Here is a 13,076-nt window from a genome sequence, read left to right as displayed (position 1 = left end):
ACCATTCTTAAATTAAATATAATTAATACAACAAATTAATTTAATTAAATTAAAAATAAATCTCAAACACTTAAATTTCATGTTCAAAACTCAAGTTTGACAGAGTGTAAGACAGTAATCATTCAGAAACATCTTTGGAATGATGGGTTTTTTAAACTAAAAATAGTACATTACTTTTTAGTGTAATGTACTTCTTAAAAGTAATGTACCTTTACTTTTTAGTTTCTTTTCATGTACTTGTGAGAAAAATGAGTAATCCTAAGCCCTGAAAGTGCCAAATAAATGATAAAAGCAGCAGGTACTACTGGGTAAGCAGAAGGACTTAGTACTCAGGGAAGGCATCCTGGAAGTGGTGAGATCTGAGCTAACTCCTAAAGGGTATTTGGAGGTAGAGAGCAGGGAAGAGTGCAGAGCAGATAAAGAGAATGGTTTGTGCTTTCCTCCCAAAATGCTTTGAAGTAGGTAATACATTTTTATTAATCCCCATTTTAAAGCTGAATAAACTGAGCTTCAGAGGTAAAAGTAATCTGCACATCATTAAGTATATAGGGGCAAGGCTAGGACTCAGTTCAGAACTGCTGGGCTTTTTTGCTACACCATTTTGACTGTTTCCAAAATTCAAATCCACTCTTGACAAAAAACCACTGAAGATGGTTAAAAAAAAGTTCTATCACCTTTGAAGTTAGTTCAGAAATTCAAAATCCAATATTGAAATAAGAACAGCACTCATTTATATGGATAAATTCTATTATGTTTGTTTAAACAAATTACTCATACTGCCTTGTATCTAGTCTGACCCTATCTGTAGAATCTCTCTAATTACATATTAAGCTACCTTGAGAGTAAGAACTGTATCTTATACTTTTTTGGATTCTCACAACATCGAATGCAGTTCCTTGCACATAACTGGCATCAGCAGAATGGATGAATGATCCATCAGTAAATACATCTTACAGCCCAGATCTCGATGCATTCTGAAGTTAAAATTGTCCAGAAGGACAGTTACCTGGGTCTCATAGACACCTTCAATGTCTGGTGCAGACAAATCAGCATTGATCTCATTGATGTGTTCCTGATACATGTCCTCTGGCACTGAATACTCATACAGATTGTAGACCATGTTGGAACGAGGGAGAACTCTGTTCACCTGAAAAAAGAATTATGATTTTTCCAGAACAATCCCCAAACTGCCTTTAAAAAAATTGACAAGAGGGGCAGCTAGGTGGCGCAGTGGATAGAGCACCAGCCTTGAATTCAGGAGGACCCAAGTTCAAATCTCATCTCAGACACTTAACACTTCCTAGCTGTGTGACCCTAGGCAAGTCACTTAACCCCAGCGGGGGGGGGGGGGGGGGGGGGGGGGAGATCGACAAGAGAGCTCCCAGCAGGTCTTAGTGCTCCTTTTGGCAAGATCACAGCAAAGGCCATGGATGCAGCAGGGGATAGGGGTTAGATGGCTTAGATTGGAAGTCCAAGTTCTTGACTTCAAACTCCAATTGTGCCAGTTAAAACCCTTTAGCTTTCTTAAACCTGTTTTCTTATCCACAAGTGACTTCTAAAGCTGTGCCAATTCTAAATATATGATCCTAGGGGAAAAGTCTGGTGAAGGCCCTAGAATTAAAGCATGAATGGAGTAACAGGGCTGTCAGTATAGACAGCACTAATGCATGCACAACACTCAATGAGTCCCATGGGAATGGTGCTATGGAAAAACAAGTGCTCCTCCCACTCCCATCTCTGACCCCTGATTCTCACTTAATTCAAGATGTGCTTGAGCTTCTCCTGAGTCTTCTTCCCCTAGGCTCCTCCCTTCTTGGCAACCTCACGTTCCATCTGACAGCCAGGATGATCATTTTATTCCCCTTCCCTTTCTTCTTGGTGACATGCTCATGTTAGTTTCCCTCCTAAAACGTCTTTCTTGCTCCTCTTGTTTTTCAGAATCCTGCTCCTTCAAGTCCCAATACTCTACTTACCTTGATTTCCATCATTCCTAGTGAACTATCCCATCCCAGCTCTCATTCTCTGTACTACATATTTGAACATTTCATTCAGTAAAGCAGTGTTTTGTATTTATGTCTAGGCTCTCTATTGAACTGGCTGGGACTTTGAAAGCAAGGGCTCTCTCACTTAGGTCTCCCATAGTGGAAGATAGTCCCTTAATAAACATGTATCTGATGAAATAAATGAGCACACTGGCTGGGGAACTCAAGATGAGACATTGCCTGAATGCCCAAGTATAATTCTAATAATGAATAATTCCACAGCACTTTGAGCTTTATAAATTATTTTTGTCATAATTACTTTGTGAAGAGATGTGACAGAGGTATTCCCTCTATTTTACACATGTGGAAACTGAGGCTTAGAGAAAGTAAGGGGCTTAGCCATATCTATGCTGTTAGGATTTGAGATTTACACTCCAGTCTCTTGCCTCTGAATCCAATACTCCAGCCATCAGAACAATACTGTCAGGTTCAAAAACAGACTCAAGAAAAAGAGCTCTGAGGACCATAAAGTGACTTAATTTTAAAATGTAACCAAATCTATATTTTACTGTTATTTTTATTTGGTTAAATATTTCTCAATTACATTTTAAATAGGGTTTGTGCTGCACTCAGAAGTGTTTGGGTCTGTGCTACAGACATCATGAGACGTCTATCCTTCTCTCATCCTGATGGGATAATATGGGAGAGGGACCAATTCAAGACTACAAAAGACAGGTTTTCTTGGAGGATCAGAGTGAGGAAAACCAAGAAAGGAAGACCAAGCAGAATATCAAAATGGATCTGTTTGCTGATCTCACTAGCCCCTCCAATGCCACAGGACCACCACATTATGGGGGTTGTCTCTGGCACCTTACGGAAAGAAGATCCATCTTCTTCCTTAGGTACACGCTGGTTCACATAAAACACACGGGGGATATTCAACTTGATACAGTGTAGATCATTGCCAATGACAGCCCAAAGTCTGAACAGACCAGGTTGGGAGGTCTCACTGATCTGCAAGGAGAACACAAAACATAGTGCAGTAATAATCCTGACCTGTAGCATGGTTTATTCTGCCCAAATCATGAGGACAACGACACTGCCAAAGAAAAGCTCCAGAATACAGCCTAGAAGACCATGGGATCTGGTCTTCCATCAAGTCTGGTACAAATGCCAGCTCACACCACTGGGATTTGCCCTCTTTCTCCTAGTCTGCTTCAAAGAATGACTGGAGATATTGTTACACATTATTGTCATTTGGAGGGACGATCAAAGTGCTGCACTAACTCAGCTAAACCTGAAACCTAATTCCTGCCTTTCTCCTCATTCCATCCTGATGCAGACTGTGGGCAACAATTAGCTTCTGGGTCTCCAATGTCCCAAGGCCTCATTTCTCTGAAGCTGGATCTAGTAGATTCTGGATTTTACTGCAAAAATATATTTGCTTCTTCACCCCATCTAGAAAATTCCTCCCTCACACCTGCACGATCTGCCAAGGCAGGTCCAGAATGCTGCGGGCTGTTCTCCGCAGAAAGTGCCCTAGTCCTGTGGTTGGGCCGTCACGAATGATGCCTGAGTTCAGCACCCTGTTTCTAGTCTCCATACGCCGTCTCTTTCTGCGCTCTTGGCGCTGACGGGCCTGTAGCTCCCACTTCTTCTTATGGAACGAGAGCCACACGAGCCATTCTTCCTGTAAAGAAAGTGTGAAAAGATCTGTGTGAGCAGGAAGGGAAAAAGCCAACAAGAGCTTCAGAAACACCAGTACCCTCTGGACAGCTTGCAAGAATGCCTCCCTTTGGATGTGCGCTAGGAGCCAAGTTCTACTAAGAGGCCTAAAGACTTCCAGATCAGGGGTCAAAGGACACAGCAGGTCCCTTTGGGTAGATGAGTCCAAGTTAGAGTTTGAGCCTCCAACAATGAGGACTGTGTTGACCCCTTCACTGCCTTACCTGGGTTGTACCAAGAGAAGGTGGCTGTCCCAAAATTTCTCGCCAGGACTGGGTCAACTCTAAATTCTGGGACTCTTCTTGGCTCTCTACAGGGACTCTCTTCCTTTTGGTGGCAATCGGGACTGCTGGCTGCAACGGCTTGGTGACACCGAGGTCCTCCATATCCAGAATCCCATGTTCCTGGCTACCCTCTGGATGCTGATTGACAGTGACCTAGAAGCAAGAAGCCTAAGAGTCTAGGACTATGGCAGTAGTATAACTTGCGCTTCATACCACAAAGTTTCTAGTATCTGGTAGTTGTTCAGTAAGTACCATTTCCTTACCACTATCAGAGTGTTTTCAAAATGATGTCCTGACTGACAGACCACATGACATGTCTAAGCTGGTGAATAGGAAGTATGGAAAGAAGGGATGCTGAGGCAAAAGCAAGCTATTTAGAAGGAAAGGCAGAATATTTTTTGTTTCTCACCGAAAAGAGAAAGACAGAAATATTTGTGTCTAATGACTAGAATGAAATTAAACAGAAAATACTTAAGAATAGGAAGCATTTGGGGACAGCTAGATAGTGCAGTGGATAGAGCACCAGCCCTGAAATCAGGAGGACCTGAGCTCAAATCTGGTTTCAGCCACTAACACTTATTAGCTGCGTGATCCTGGGCAAGTTGCTTAAGTGCCTCAGCCAAAAAAAAAAAAGAAAAAGAAAAAGAAAAAGAAAAAGAAGAAGGAAGGAAGGAAGGAAGGAAGGAAGGAAGGAAGGAAGGAAGGAAGGAAGGAAGGAAGGAAGGAAGGAAGGAAGGAAGGAAGGAAGGAAGGAAGGAAGGAAGGAAGGAAGGAAGGAAGGAAGGAAGGAAGGAAGGAAGGAAGGAAGGAAGGAAGGAAGGAAGGAAGGAAGGAAGGAAGGAAGGAAGGAAGGAAGGAAGGAAGGAAGGAAGGAAGGAAGGAAGGAAGGAAGGAAGGAAGGAAGGAAGGAAGGAAGGAAGGAAGGAAGGAAGGAAGGAAGGAAGGAAGGAAGGAAGGAAGGAAGGAAGGAAGGAAGGAAGGAAGGAAGGAAGGAAGGAAGGAAGGAAGGAAGGAAGGAAGGAAGGAAGGAAGGAAGGAAGGAAGGAAGGAAGGAAGGAAGGAAGGAAGGAAGGAAGGAAGGAAGGAAGGAAGGAAGGAAGGAAGGAAGGAAGGAAGGAAGGAAGGAAGGAAGGAAGGAAGGAAGGAAGGAAGGAAGGAAGGAAGGAAGGAAGGAAGGAAGGAAGGAAGGAAGGAAGGAAGGAAGGAAGGAAGGAAGGAAGGAAGGAAGGAAGGAAGGAAGGAAGGAAGGAAGGAAGGAAGGAAGGAAGGAAGGAAGGAAGGAAGGAAGGAAGGAAGGAAGGAAGGAAGGAAGGAAGGAAGGAAGGAAGGAAGGAAGGAAGGAAGGAAGGAAGGAAGGAAGGAAGGAAGGAAGGAAGGAAGGAAGGAAGGAAGGAAGGAAGGAAGGAAGGAAGGAAGGAAGGAAGGAAGGAAGGAAGGAAGGAAGGAAGGAAGGAAGGAAGGAAGGAAGGAAGGAAGGAAGGAAGGAAGGAAGGAAGGAAGGAAGGAAGGAAGGAAGGAAGGAAGGAAGGAAAGGAATATTTAAAAAAGAAGCATTCACCAAAGAAAATTTTTTCAAAGGAAGAAAAAGAATCTAAAGAAATGAAATTTGCAAAAGAGATGCTGGGGGGAATCCAGAAAGGGCTAAAATATCAGATCATGGTTAAGCAATTGCAGAGAAGACAGCTTTAGCTTAAAAGCAACAGTGGATGCTTTTAAGTCTAACAGGCGAGAAGAATGTGTTCCCTGGGGGGTGGGGTGAAGAAGGAGCTGGCCAGACTGGGAGTGCCACCATAAAAGCCTCATCACTGAGGTAAGGCATGTCAAGCAGGTTTGGACACCAATGCTGCATACCTTCATTGCCGTGAGCTCTGTCTCTTGTCTCGAGACAGACACTCCCTTGACAACACATCCTTTATCTGTGCTCAGCAAGGTCCTTCTTACCTGTCTTTTGCCCTCGTGGATAAAAAGCTCACTGATCTTCTTCTGCTTATATATATCATGCTTCTCCATCAGCTTCTTGTGTAGCCAATCAGGGTGCCGGACACGTGGCACTGGGTTCTTTACCTAGAGGAAACAGCATTTGGATCAGGGAAAGGTGTTTGTCCAGCTCTCGGGCTGCTCTGGGCCCTCTTCTTGCGGCTTTCACTCATACCTGCTGCAGGGCTGCAGGAATGGTGATGATCTTCTGGATGGCACTCCCAAGTCTTTCAATGTAGTAATCCCAGTCCAGGATCTATTTATGAATGTGATTCAGAAAAACACAATCAGAGGACCAAGAGGCAGGAGAAACAGAAAGCACATTTCGGAGAACAGGTACAAGTTGGCTGTCCTCTGTACTGGTCTTTCTACACCAGCATCAAGCTTTTCAGCCACATGTCACTTTTAGCCACTAAGGTAATTTTAGAGTCCTGTGACTTCAGGAACTCACTGAAAGTCACAAAAGAAAGGCCAGGGAGGCAGGGTGTCCAGGGAAAAGAGCACTGGCTTTGGTTTCTGAGCAACCAGTGGCTCAAATCTCATCTCTGCTTCCACCTAGCTGTGTGACCACAGGCAGATCACTTAACCTGGCTGAGCCTCAGTTTTCTCATCTGTAAATGGAGAGGGCTGGACTAGGTGACCCACGAGGTCCCTTCCAATTCTAAATCTGCAAGCCTTTGGGTCAGGCGTCATCCTTGTGAATCCTGGATATTCTCATCTGCCAGGCTTCCCCTCTTGAAGAGTTGGGCATAGAAAAGTCTTATGACTTACTGTCCGAATGTCAAAGTCTTGTAAGGAAGAGCTCTTGAGCCATTTCCGGAGGAAGTGTTTTCTTACTGTGGGCTCTGCTTGGAAAATAGCAAGTGGGATGGCCCTAGGTGACACAGCAACGTCCATGTTATTCACCAAAGAGACCCAGCACCTCCTCTACCCCATTATCCAGAACAGAATGTGCTCTTCCTATTTATCATCCCTGACAAATCCCATTGCTTGGCCCGTAAAACGTTTGTAATCCAATCACAGATATCCCAGAGAGACTCAGTTAATGCTCAATCTTGCTTGATCGTAATGTGCACATCTTTTCTTAACCTTCTGACTCCTTCTTTCTCAATGCATCATCACCACTTGGGCTTCTTGTAATAATTACCTCTCTGTGACTGGAGACCCTTCAGGTTTGCGGGAAATGATGAAGCGACAGCTCAGTCCAGCATCCTTCACCATCTGATCTCCCAAGAACTCGGCCAGTCTCTTGGCTGTACTGATGGATGTGGATTTTTGCTCCCCATAATCTTCCAGTTTCCGAGACATGGAGCGGTTTTCAGAGATCAGTTCAAACAGTTCTGAGTCTGGCATGTTGGCTGCCTAGGAAGGAGAGTCCATAAACCATTTCTAAGGATATGTTAACAGTATGGAAGCCTAACAACATTTCCCCTTAATTGTCCCTCACATGGAATTTCCCATTTCAGAATCTCTATAGTCTGAATATATTTACAGCAGGTTATCATGGAAAATATATTGGACTGGGTTTCTTCCTGGACCTGTCACTTGTCTTTTGACCTTTCACCTATCATTTAATCTTTTGTCATTATTGTTCAGTCACTTTAATTGTGTCGACTCTGTGATCCCATTTGGGGTTCTCTTGGCACAGATACTGGAATGGTTGGCCCTGTGGTTCTCCAGTTCATTTTACAGATGAAGTAACTGAGGCAAACAGAGTTAACTGACTTGCTCAGAATCACACAGCTAGGAAATATTTGAACTCAGGTATCCCTGAGCCCAGACCCAGAATTCTATCCAGTTGCCACCAAGCTGCCCCATTTACCTTTACTTTCTGCATTTGTTAAAAGGAAAGGACAGAAATTTGAATAAATTATCTTGAAGGTCTCTATTCTATGATTCTCTAAATTAGCTGAGGGAGATTTCAGAAAAACATTAGTGAGAAAAACTTCCTTTAGTAAGAATTCATTAAGCCTAATGAATGGCTCTTTTTGGTTACTTATATCTGTCTCCTACAGAAACTCACACAATAAGGCTAAGCAGCACAATATTAGGGAATGAAGGCTAGAATGAGACTCCAAAGATCTGAGCTAGAGACCTAACTTTGACACTTTTAGCACTGTGATCCTTGCCAGAACCATTCATCTTTCTCCCCTTGAATTTCCTTATCAGTAATATGAGGATAACACTTTTTCCTCCCTAGCTTTCTGACCCACTATAAAGATCAAATGAGATCAACCAACAAGCGCCTACTATGTGTCTACTATGCACTGGGCTAGGCACTGAGATTACAAAAGTAAAAACAACAGCATGTATACTTGTAAGGTTATACAAAAATAATAAAATATGAATAAAGTAAAAGATAATTTTTGGTGAATCATTAGCAACCTAAGAGATAGGAAATGCCTCGTGTAAGAGAAGATGTTTTAAGGGGAGCTTTGAAAACTTTAAAAAAAAGATGCTAGAAAATGCAACCAACTGAGCACTTATCAGGAAATCCAAGAAAAAAAAATTCGCAGTAAGATATTTTCCTAGTCCAGGTCAACATTGGAAGATAGTCAGAAACATCTTTAAATTTAGATACAAAGTCTAGCCAGGAACAGTAGTACTAAACATTCTAGAATGGGAAGAGACTGTATGTCAGGACAAGACCCAAATCAAAGAGGAGTTAAAAACTGTGCAGGGTAGAGAGATACAGACAAAACAGTATAGGGTACAAACCAGCTGCTGACCCCCCAGTTCTAGAGGAAACCAAGAAGAGGCTATGTATCTAAAGATGGCATTCTAGGTTCTAGGTACCAAGCAAAGCACAAGTTCAGAAACAAGAAGCAGCTATATGGCTTAGACCCTAGAAGCAAAGCAGGATCTTAGTTCTAGCAGAATAGCTAGGGACAGATCTTAGAATAAAAGGAAACTTCTAGTTCTGTTACTGAATTAATACATCTTCCAGCCTGATTAAGAATAGGCAAGTTCAAAAGCAATCTACTACAACTCCAAACAGGTAAGCTCATAGGTATTTTGTCTAGACCCAAATCCACATCATGAATTTTCAGAATTTAGACCCCGGAGTAGGGGAAAGGAGGAAGAAGGAGAGAGTGACCCATCAAATTTTGCCGTGGATCAGACCACTTCAGAAATTACGAAAGTTTGCTAGTCTTGTGTTTCTAAAATTCTGGAATCATACAATATGCAATACTCTTAAGAAAGCAGCAGTCACAGCAGCACAAACATTCCCTCCAGAAGTGTGTAGAGGTTGGCCCTAAGAACTAGTCTGGAGTCAGGAAGTAGGCTGAAAGAACAAGCAAACAAAGTAAAGAATCCTATCATTAAAAGCTGTGATGACAGGTATGCTCAAGACATAAGCTTAAAAGCAAAAGACTCCAAAATATTTATAGGCAAAATATCAAAAAGAAAAAAAAAAAAAATATATATATATATATATCTTAGACACCAATTCAAATAATCCCTGGAAGCAAATAGGGGTTTAAAAAAAAAAAAAAGTTTTGTTGTTTTCTTTTTTAAGTGTCAAAAAATATTTTTATTAACAATAGAGAAAAAAATTATAAAAGAGATGAGAGCTAAGAAAAAAAATAATTGAAAGGTAATAAACAGATTATCACAAGAGACAGAAAACCTTTATCCATATAATAAATTCCTAGAAAATTAGAATGGACCAAATAGAAGGCAATGACTTCAGGAAATTTCAAGATATATCAAAAACAAAGTCAAAGGACTGAAAAAATAAAAAAATAAAGTAACTCAAAGTAAAAAAAACTGATCTGGAAAATAGAATAAGGAAAGATAATTTAAGAATCATTGTACCTGAAAGCTATGACCAAAAAGTTAACCTGACCAAAATATTTCAAAAATTAACTAGATATTTTAGAATCAGAGGGCAAAGAAGAAAATCACAGAGAGAATTATATATATAACTTAGTAGCTATCACAAGAAAAGAACAAAGGGTTTGAATACAATATTGTGGAAGGCAAAGAAGGGAGAAAAAAGGAGAAGAGGAGGAGGGGAAGGGGAAGATTTACAACCAAAAATAACTTACCCACTAAAACTGAATATAATGAGAAGGTAGGACTCAGGAGAAAAGATCCTGATATTGGTAAAGATTAAAAACAAAAGGAAAAGGGGATGGCCAAGGATGAGTGTCATGGATAAAGTGTCATGGAAAGAACAAACATGAGCTTGGGATAGACTTTTAAGAGACAGTGAGAAGGTTTTGGAGTGCTATGGTTCATGAGGTTAGAGAGTCAGACATGACTAAATGATTAAACACAAAATTGAGTGTATTGTAGAGGAGAAATATAAACCTTAAAGAATGAAACAAAGGACTTCCAAGCATTCCTAATGAAAAGATTAGAGTGTACTGAAACAAACAAACAAAAAAAAAATAACAATTCTGAAGAAAAGGTAATAAAACCTCTCCTCTCAACAGGAAGATGTATGAATAAATCCTGTGGGAAAATGCTATACAAATTATTTTTAAAAAGCAAGAGATGAGGAGTTCTAAGGAACAGAGGTGAGGAGGCAATGCATCTTAGGCATTGAGGACTGCAATGTCACATGGGAGAAACAACAAAGTGAGCCCGTTTAACTGGGTTTTGCAGAATCCCAGGGCTGCACACAATACACTGAGTATGCCAAAAAATCCACCTCAGAGCTGATCAGGAAGGCCCTCTACAATATGTCAGCAGGTGGTCATGAAGCCATTGGGTGAGGACGTGCAATGAGCCCTCTGGGCAGCCTGCTTGACTTTTGGATGTTAGGAAGACCATCTTTGTAACTTGAACCTGATTCTCTGTATCAATGTTCCCCCCACCAGAGTCTAATCCTCCTTCTACATGACTGCCCTTCAAATATGAGAAGATAGCCATCCTGACTCACACTAAGATAATGCATATAAAGTACATTCACTGTAAATGCACAGTGCTCCCTAGTACTACCACATGTAAAAATAGTGCACACCAGGAGCAATACGTACCCTGCTATAGAGCACATCTAGCCAATAATCTGCTACTTTGGCAACAGACCCATAGACCTCCTCCAAGGTGCTACCCTTTAGGAATGCTTCAAACACTGACGACTGGAAGATCTTAATCAGCTGCAGTTCCCCACGCCGTTTGACCTCAAAGCCCTTTAGCTCAGCCAGGGAACCATCTTCATTGAACACAGCATATCTACAATAGAGTGTAGGAAATCAGTTAGTGGACATATTTTTTACCCTTCTCTTCTGTTTGCAGATAGGTTGCCATGCCCCTGATGCCATTCCACATCCAGCCTGCTGTTCTTGAACCAAGAGCTGTTCTGTCCCCATAGGAGCTCTCTCAGAGGAACACAAGCAGTTTAAAAATACTATAACCATTGAGGAGGGTCCTCTCAGTGCCTCATTCTGGCATCAAGGTGAGACCTGGATTCTCAAAGGCTATTAACTCTACCATGTCCTATCAAGCTAAAGAGCCCAGCATTGGCTGCTGTTGGAGGATGGGCTCCATTAAGCTCAAAAAGGCTCCTTCCTACTTTGGCTACAAGGCAAGAGATATACTGGAAATAGCAGTTCTCAAAGCCCATCTGCCAACTGAGTTAGTAAAAGAAAGAAACCTCAAAACCAGGCACAAAAACTCCTCCAAGAAATTATTCTTCACATTCAAAGTCTTTGGCCATCAATTCCATTCCTTTAGGAATTGGCAGAACTTCCTATTGTTTGTCCTGTTGGCTTATGGAAGTCCTGGGTTCTCAACCTTCAGCCAGTCTACACATGCTAAACCCAATTCTATAGGCAATATTCTCTAACTAGGAAAACTGTCTTCTACCTTTTCTTCAGTTTCTTCCCCTCCTCCTTGGAAGCTGGAAGAATCATAGCAAGGTATGGACCATCCACTTCAAAGAAGATACTGTTTTCTGAGCGGGTGATGTAAGTGAGGGAAGTGGGCTCAGTGAGCTCTTGATACTGATCATTTGTGAAGCCTTCCTGCAGGTGAACAGACAAAAATCTCTCATTCTCCAGAGTTAGGGTCTCCAGAGCTCTAGGTAGTACCTAAGTGGAAAGGGAATTACAAATTCCCTCACAGGCAACTCATTAGAACAAAACAGACAAGCACATCATCTTTCCAAGCCCTTCCCTTCCCTATATCCATCAGAACACTCCTGAACTCAAGACAGAGTTTTCACTTCCATAATCTTCAAGTCAGCTCTCTTTATAATCCATGTAAACACTAAGGCTGCATAGTCTTTCTGTGAGAAAGAAGAACTTTTTATTTCTCAGAAGCTGCGGAATAAAGGGGATAAGGTTAAAATTTTAATTGAAGTTTAAATGAGGTTAAAATGTTAATGCTGTACAGGTCAGAGGACAGATAACTGCTAGATACACTCTCTCGTTCCTTGAGAATCCAAGCTAACTGTGGAAAAGAGAGCACAGCAGAGAAAGGACTGTGGAGGCAGTACTTGGAGAGCTCCAAGAGAAGGGATGTAGGTCTACCAAGAGAAATTTATTTTCTAATTGGAGAAACAACACGCTCAAAATCAGAAAAACGGTAACACAAAGAGATAAGTTGGTATTCTATATCCGTTTAAGAGATATTATTATAGTTCTATGGGTGGTTTGGTCAGATTCAATTAGAATACCTTTCTAATGTCTCCAAGGTTAAATCTCTACAATATAACTTCATTATTTTGTTTGAAGGAAAATAGAATTTGTCAAATTCAAAACTGAAATGAAAATATATTCCAGTTCTAAATATACAGAAAGCCCCTGCTTTTAGAAACCCTAGTGTAAAGAGTATTACATAATCCCACAGGAAATAAGCAAATAAATCATAATGATATAAGAACAAAGATATGACATTTATAAACTTTTAATCATTTTAAGTAGAAAAATGATACTCTGTGGGGACTGCATAATTGGTTACATAAAGCTTCCTAATGGTATTAAGCATACATATAGCACATTAACAGAGGTTCCATCATTTAGGCATATCATATACTTCGTATAGTAGTCTATCAAATGCCAGGCCATTCTCCTTCCTTTCTAGCAGTCTGGTGTCCAGACCACAATCCAACTCTCCATGGTCCTACTACAGCCTTGAATCTCTTCTTCCTGGCCTC

The 13,076-nt window shown here is 41.3% G+C and overlaps 1 protein-coding gene across 5 annotated transcripts in view; it reads right to left on the bottom strand.

Annotated features, from left to right (window-relative positions):
- The window catches only part of POLE (DNA polymerase epsilon, catalytic subunit), a 65,344-nt gene that overhangs the window by 18,392 nt on the left and 33,876 nt on the right, over nucleotides 1–13,076 (bottom strand). For 4 of the 5 annotated variants that reach the window (XR_012487975.1, XR_012487972.1, XM_074300234.1 and 1 more), the window contains 10 exons: nucleotides 11,786–11,943; nucleotides 10,957–11,152; nucleotides 7,116–7,330; nucleotides 6,740–6,842; nucleotides 6,144–6,224; nucleotides 5,933–6,055; nucleotides 3,932–4,144; nucleotides 3,463–3,672; nucleotides 2,853–2,996; nucleotides 1,007–1,147 (listed from right to left, as the gene is read on the bottom strand). Coding sequence is in view for 3 of the 5 variants with exons in the window: in XM_074300234.1 (XP_074156335.1) it covers nucleotides 1,007–1,147; nucleotides 2,853–2,996; nucleotides 3,463–3,672; nucleotides 3,932–4,144; nucleotides 5,933–6,055; nucleotides 6,144–6,224; nucleotides 6,740–6,842; nucleotides 7,116–7,330; nucleotides 10,957–11,152; nucleotides 11,786–11,943 (1,584 nt within the window). In the remaining 2 variants the exon portion in view is untranslated. The remainder of the gene's footprint in view (nucleotides 1–1,006; nucleotides 1,148–2,852; nucleotides 2,997–3,462; nucleotides 3,673–3,931; nucleotides 4,145–5,932; nucleotides 6,056–6,143; nucleotides 6,225–6,739; nucleotides 6,843–7,115; nucleotides 7,331–10,956; nucleotides 11,153–11,785; nucleotides 11,944–13,076) is intronic. The other variant, XM_074300243.1, reaches the window with a different exon arrangement.

Source organism: Sminthopsis crassicaudata, chromosome 1 (genome assembly GCF_048593235.1).
Source record: "Sminthopsis crassicaudata isolate SCR6 chromosome 1, ASM4859323v1, whole genome shotgun sequence".
Classification (NCBI taxonomy): domain Eukaryota; kingdom Metazoa; phylum Chordata; class Mammalia; order Dasyuromorphia; family Dasyuridae; genus Sminthopsis; species Sminthopsis crassicaudata.
The sequence above is the reverse complement of the archived record's forward strand: the minus strand, read 5'-3'. Positions and strand labels throughout refer to the sequence as shown.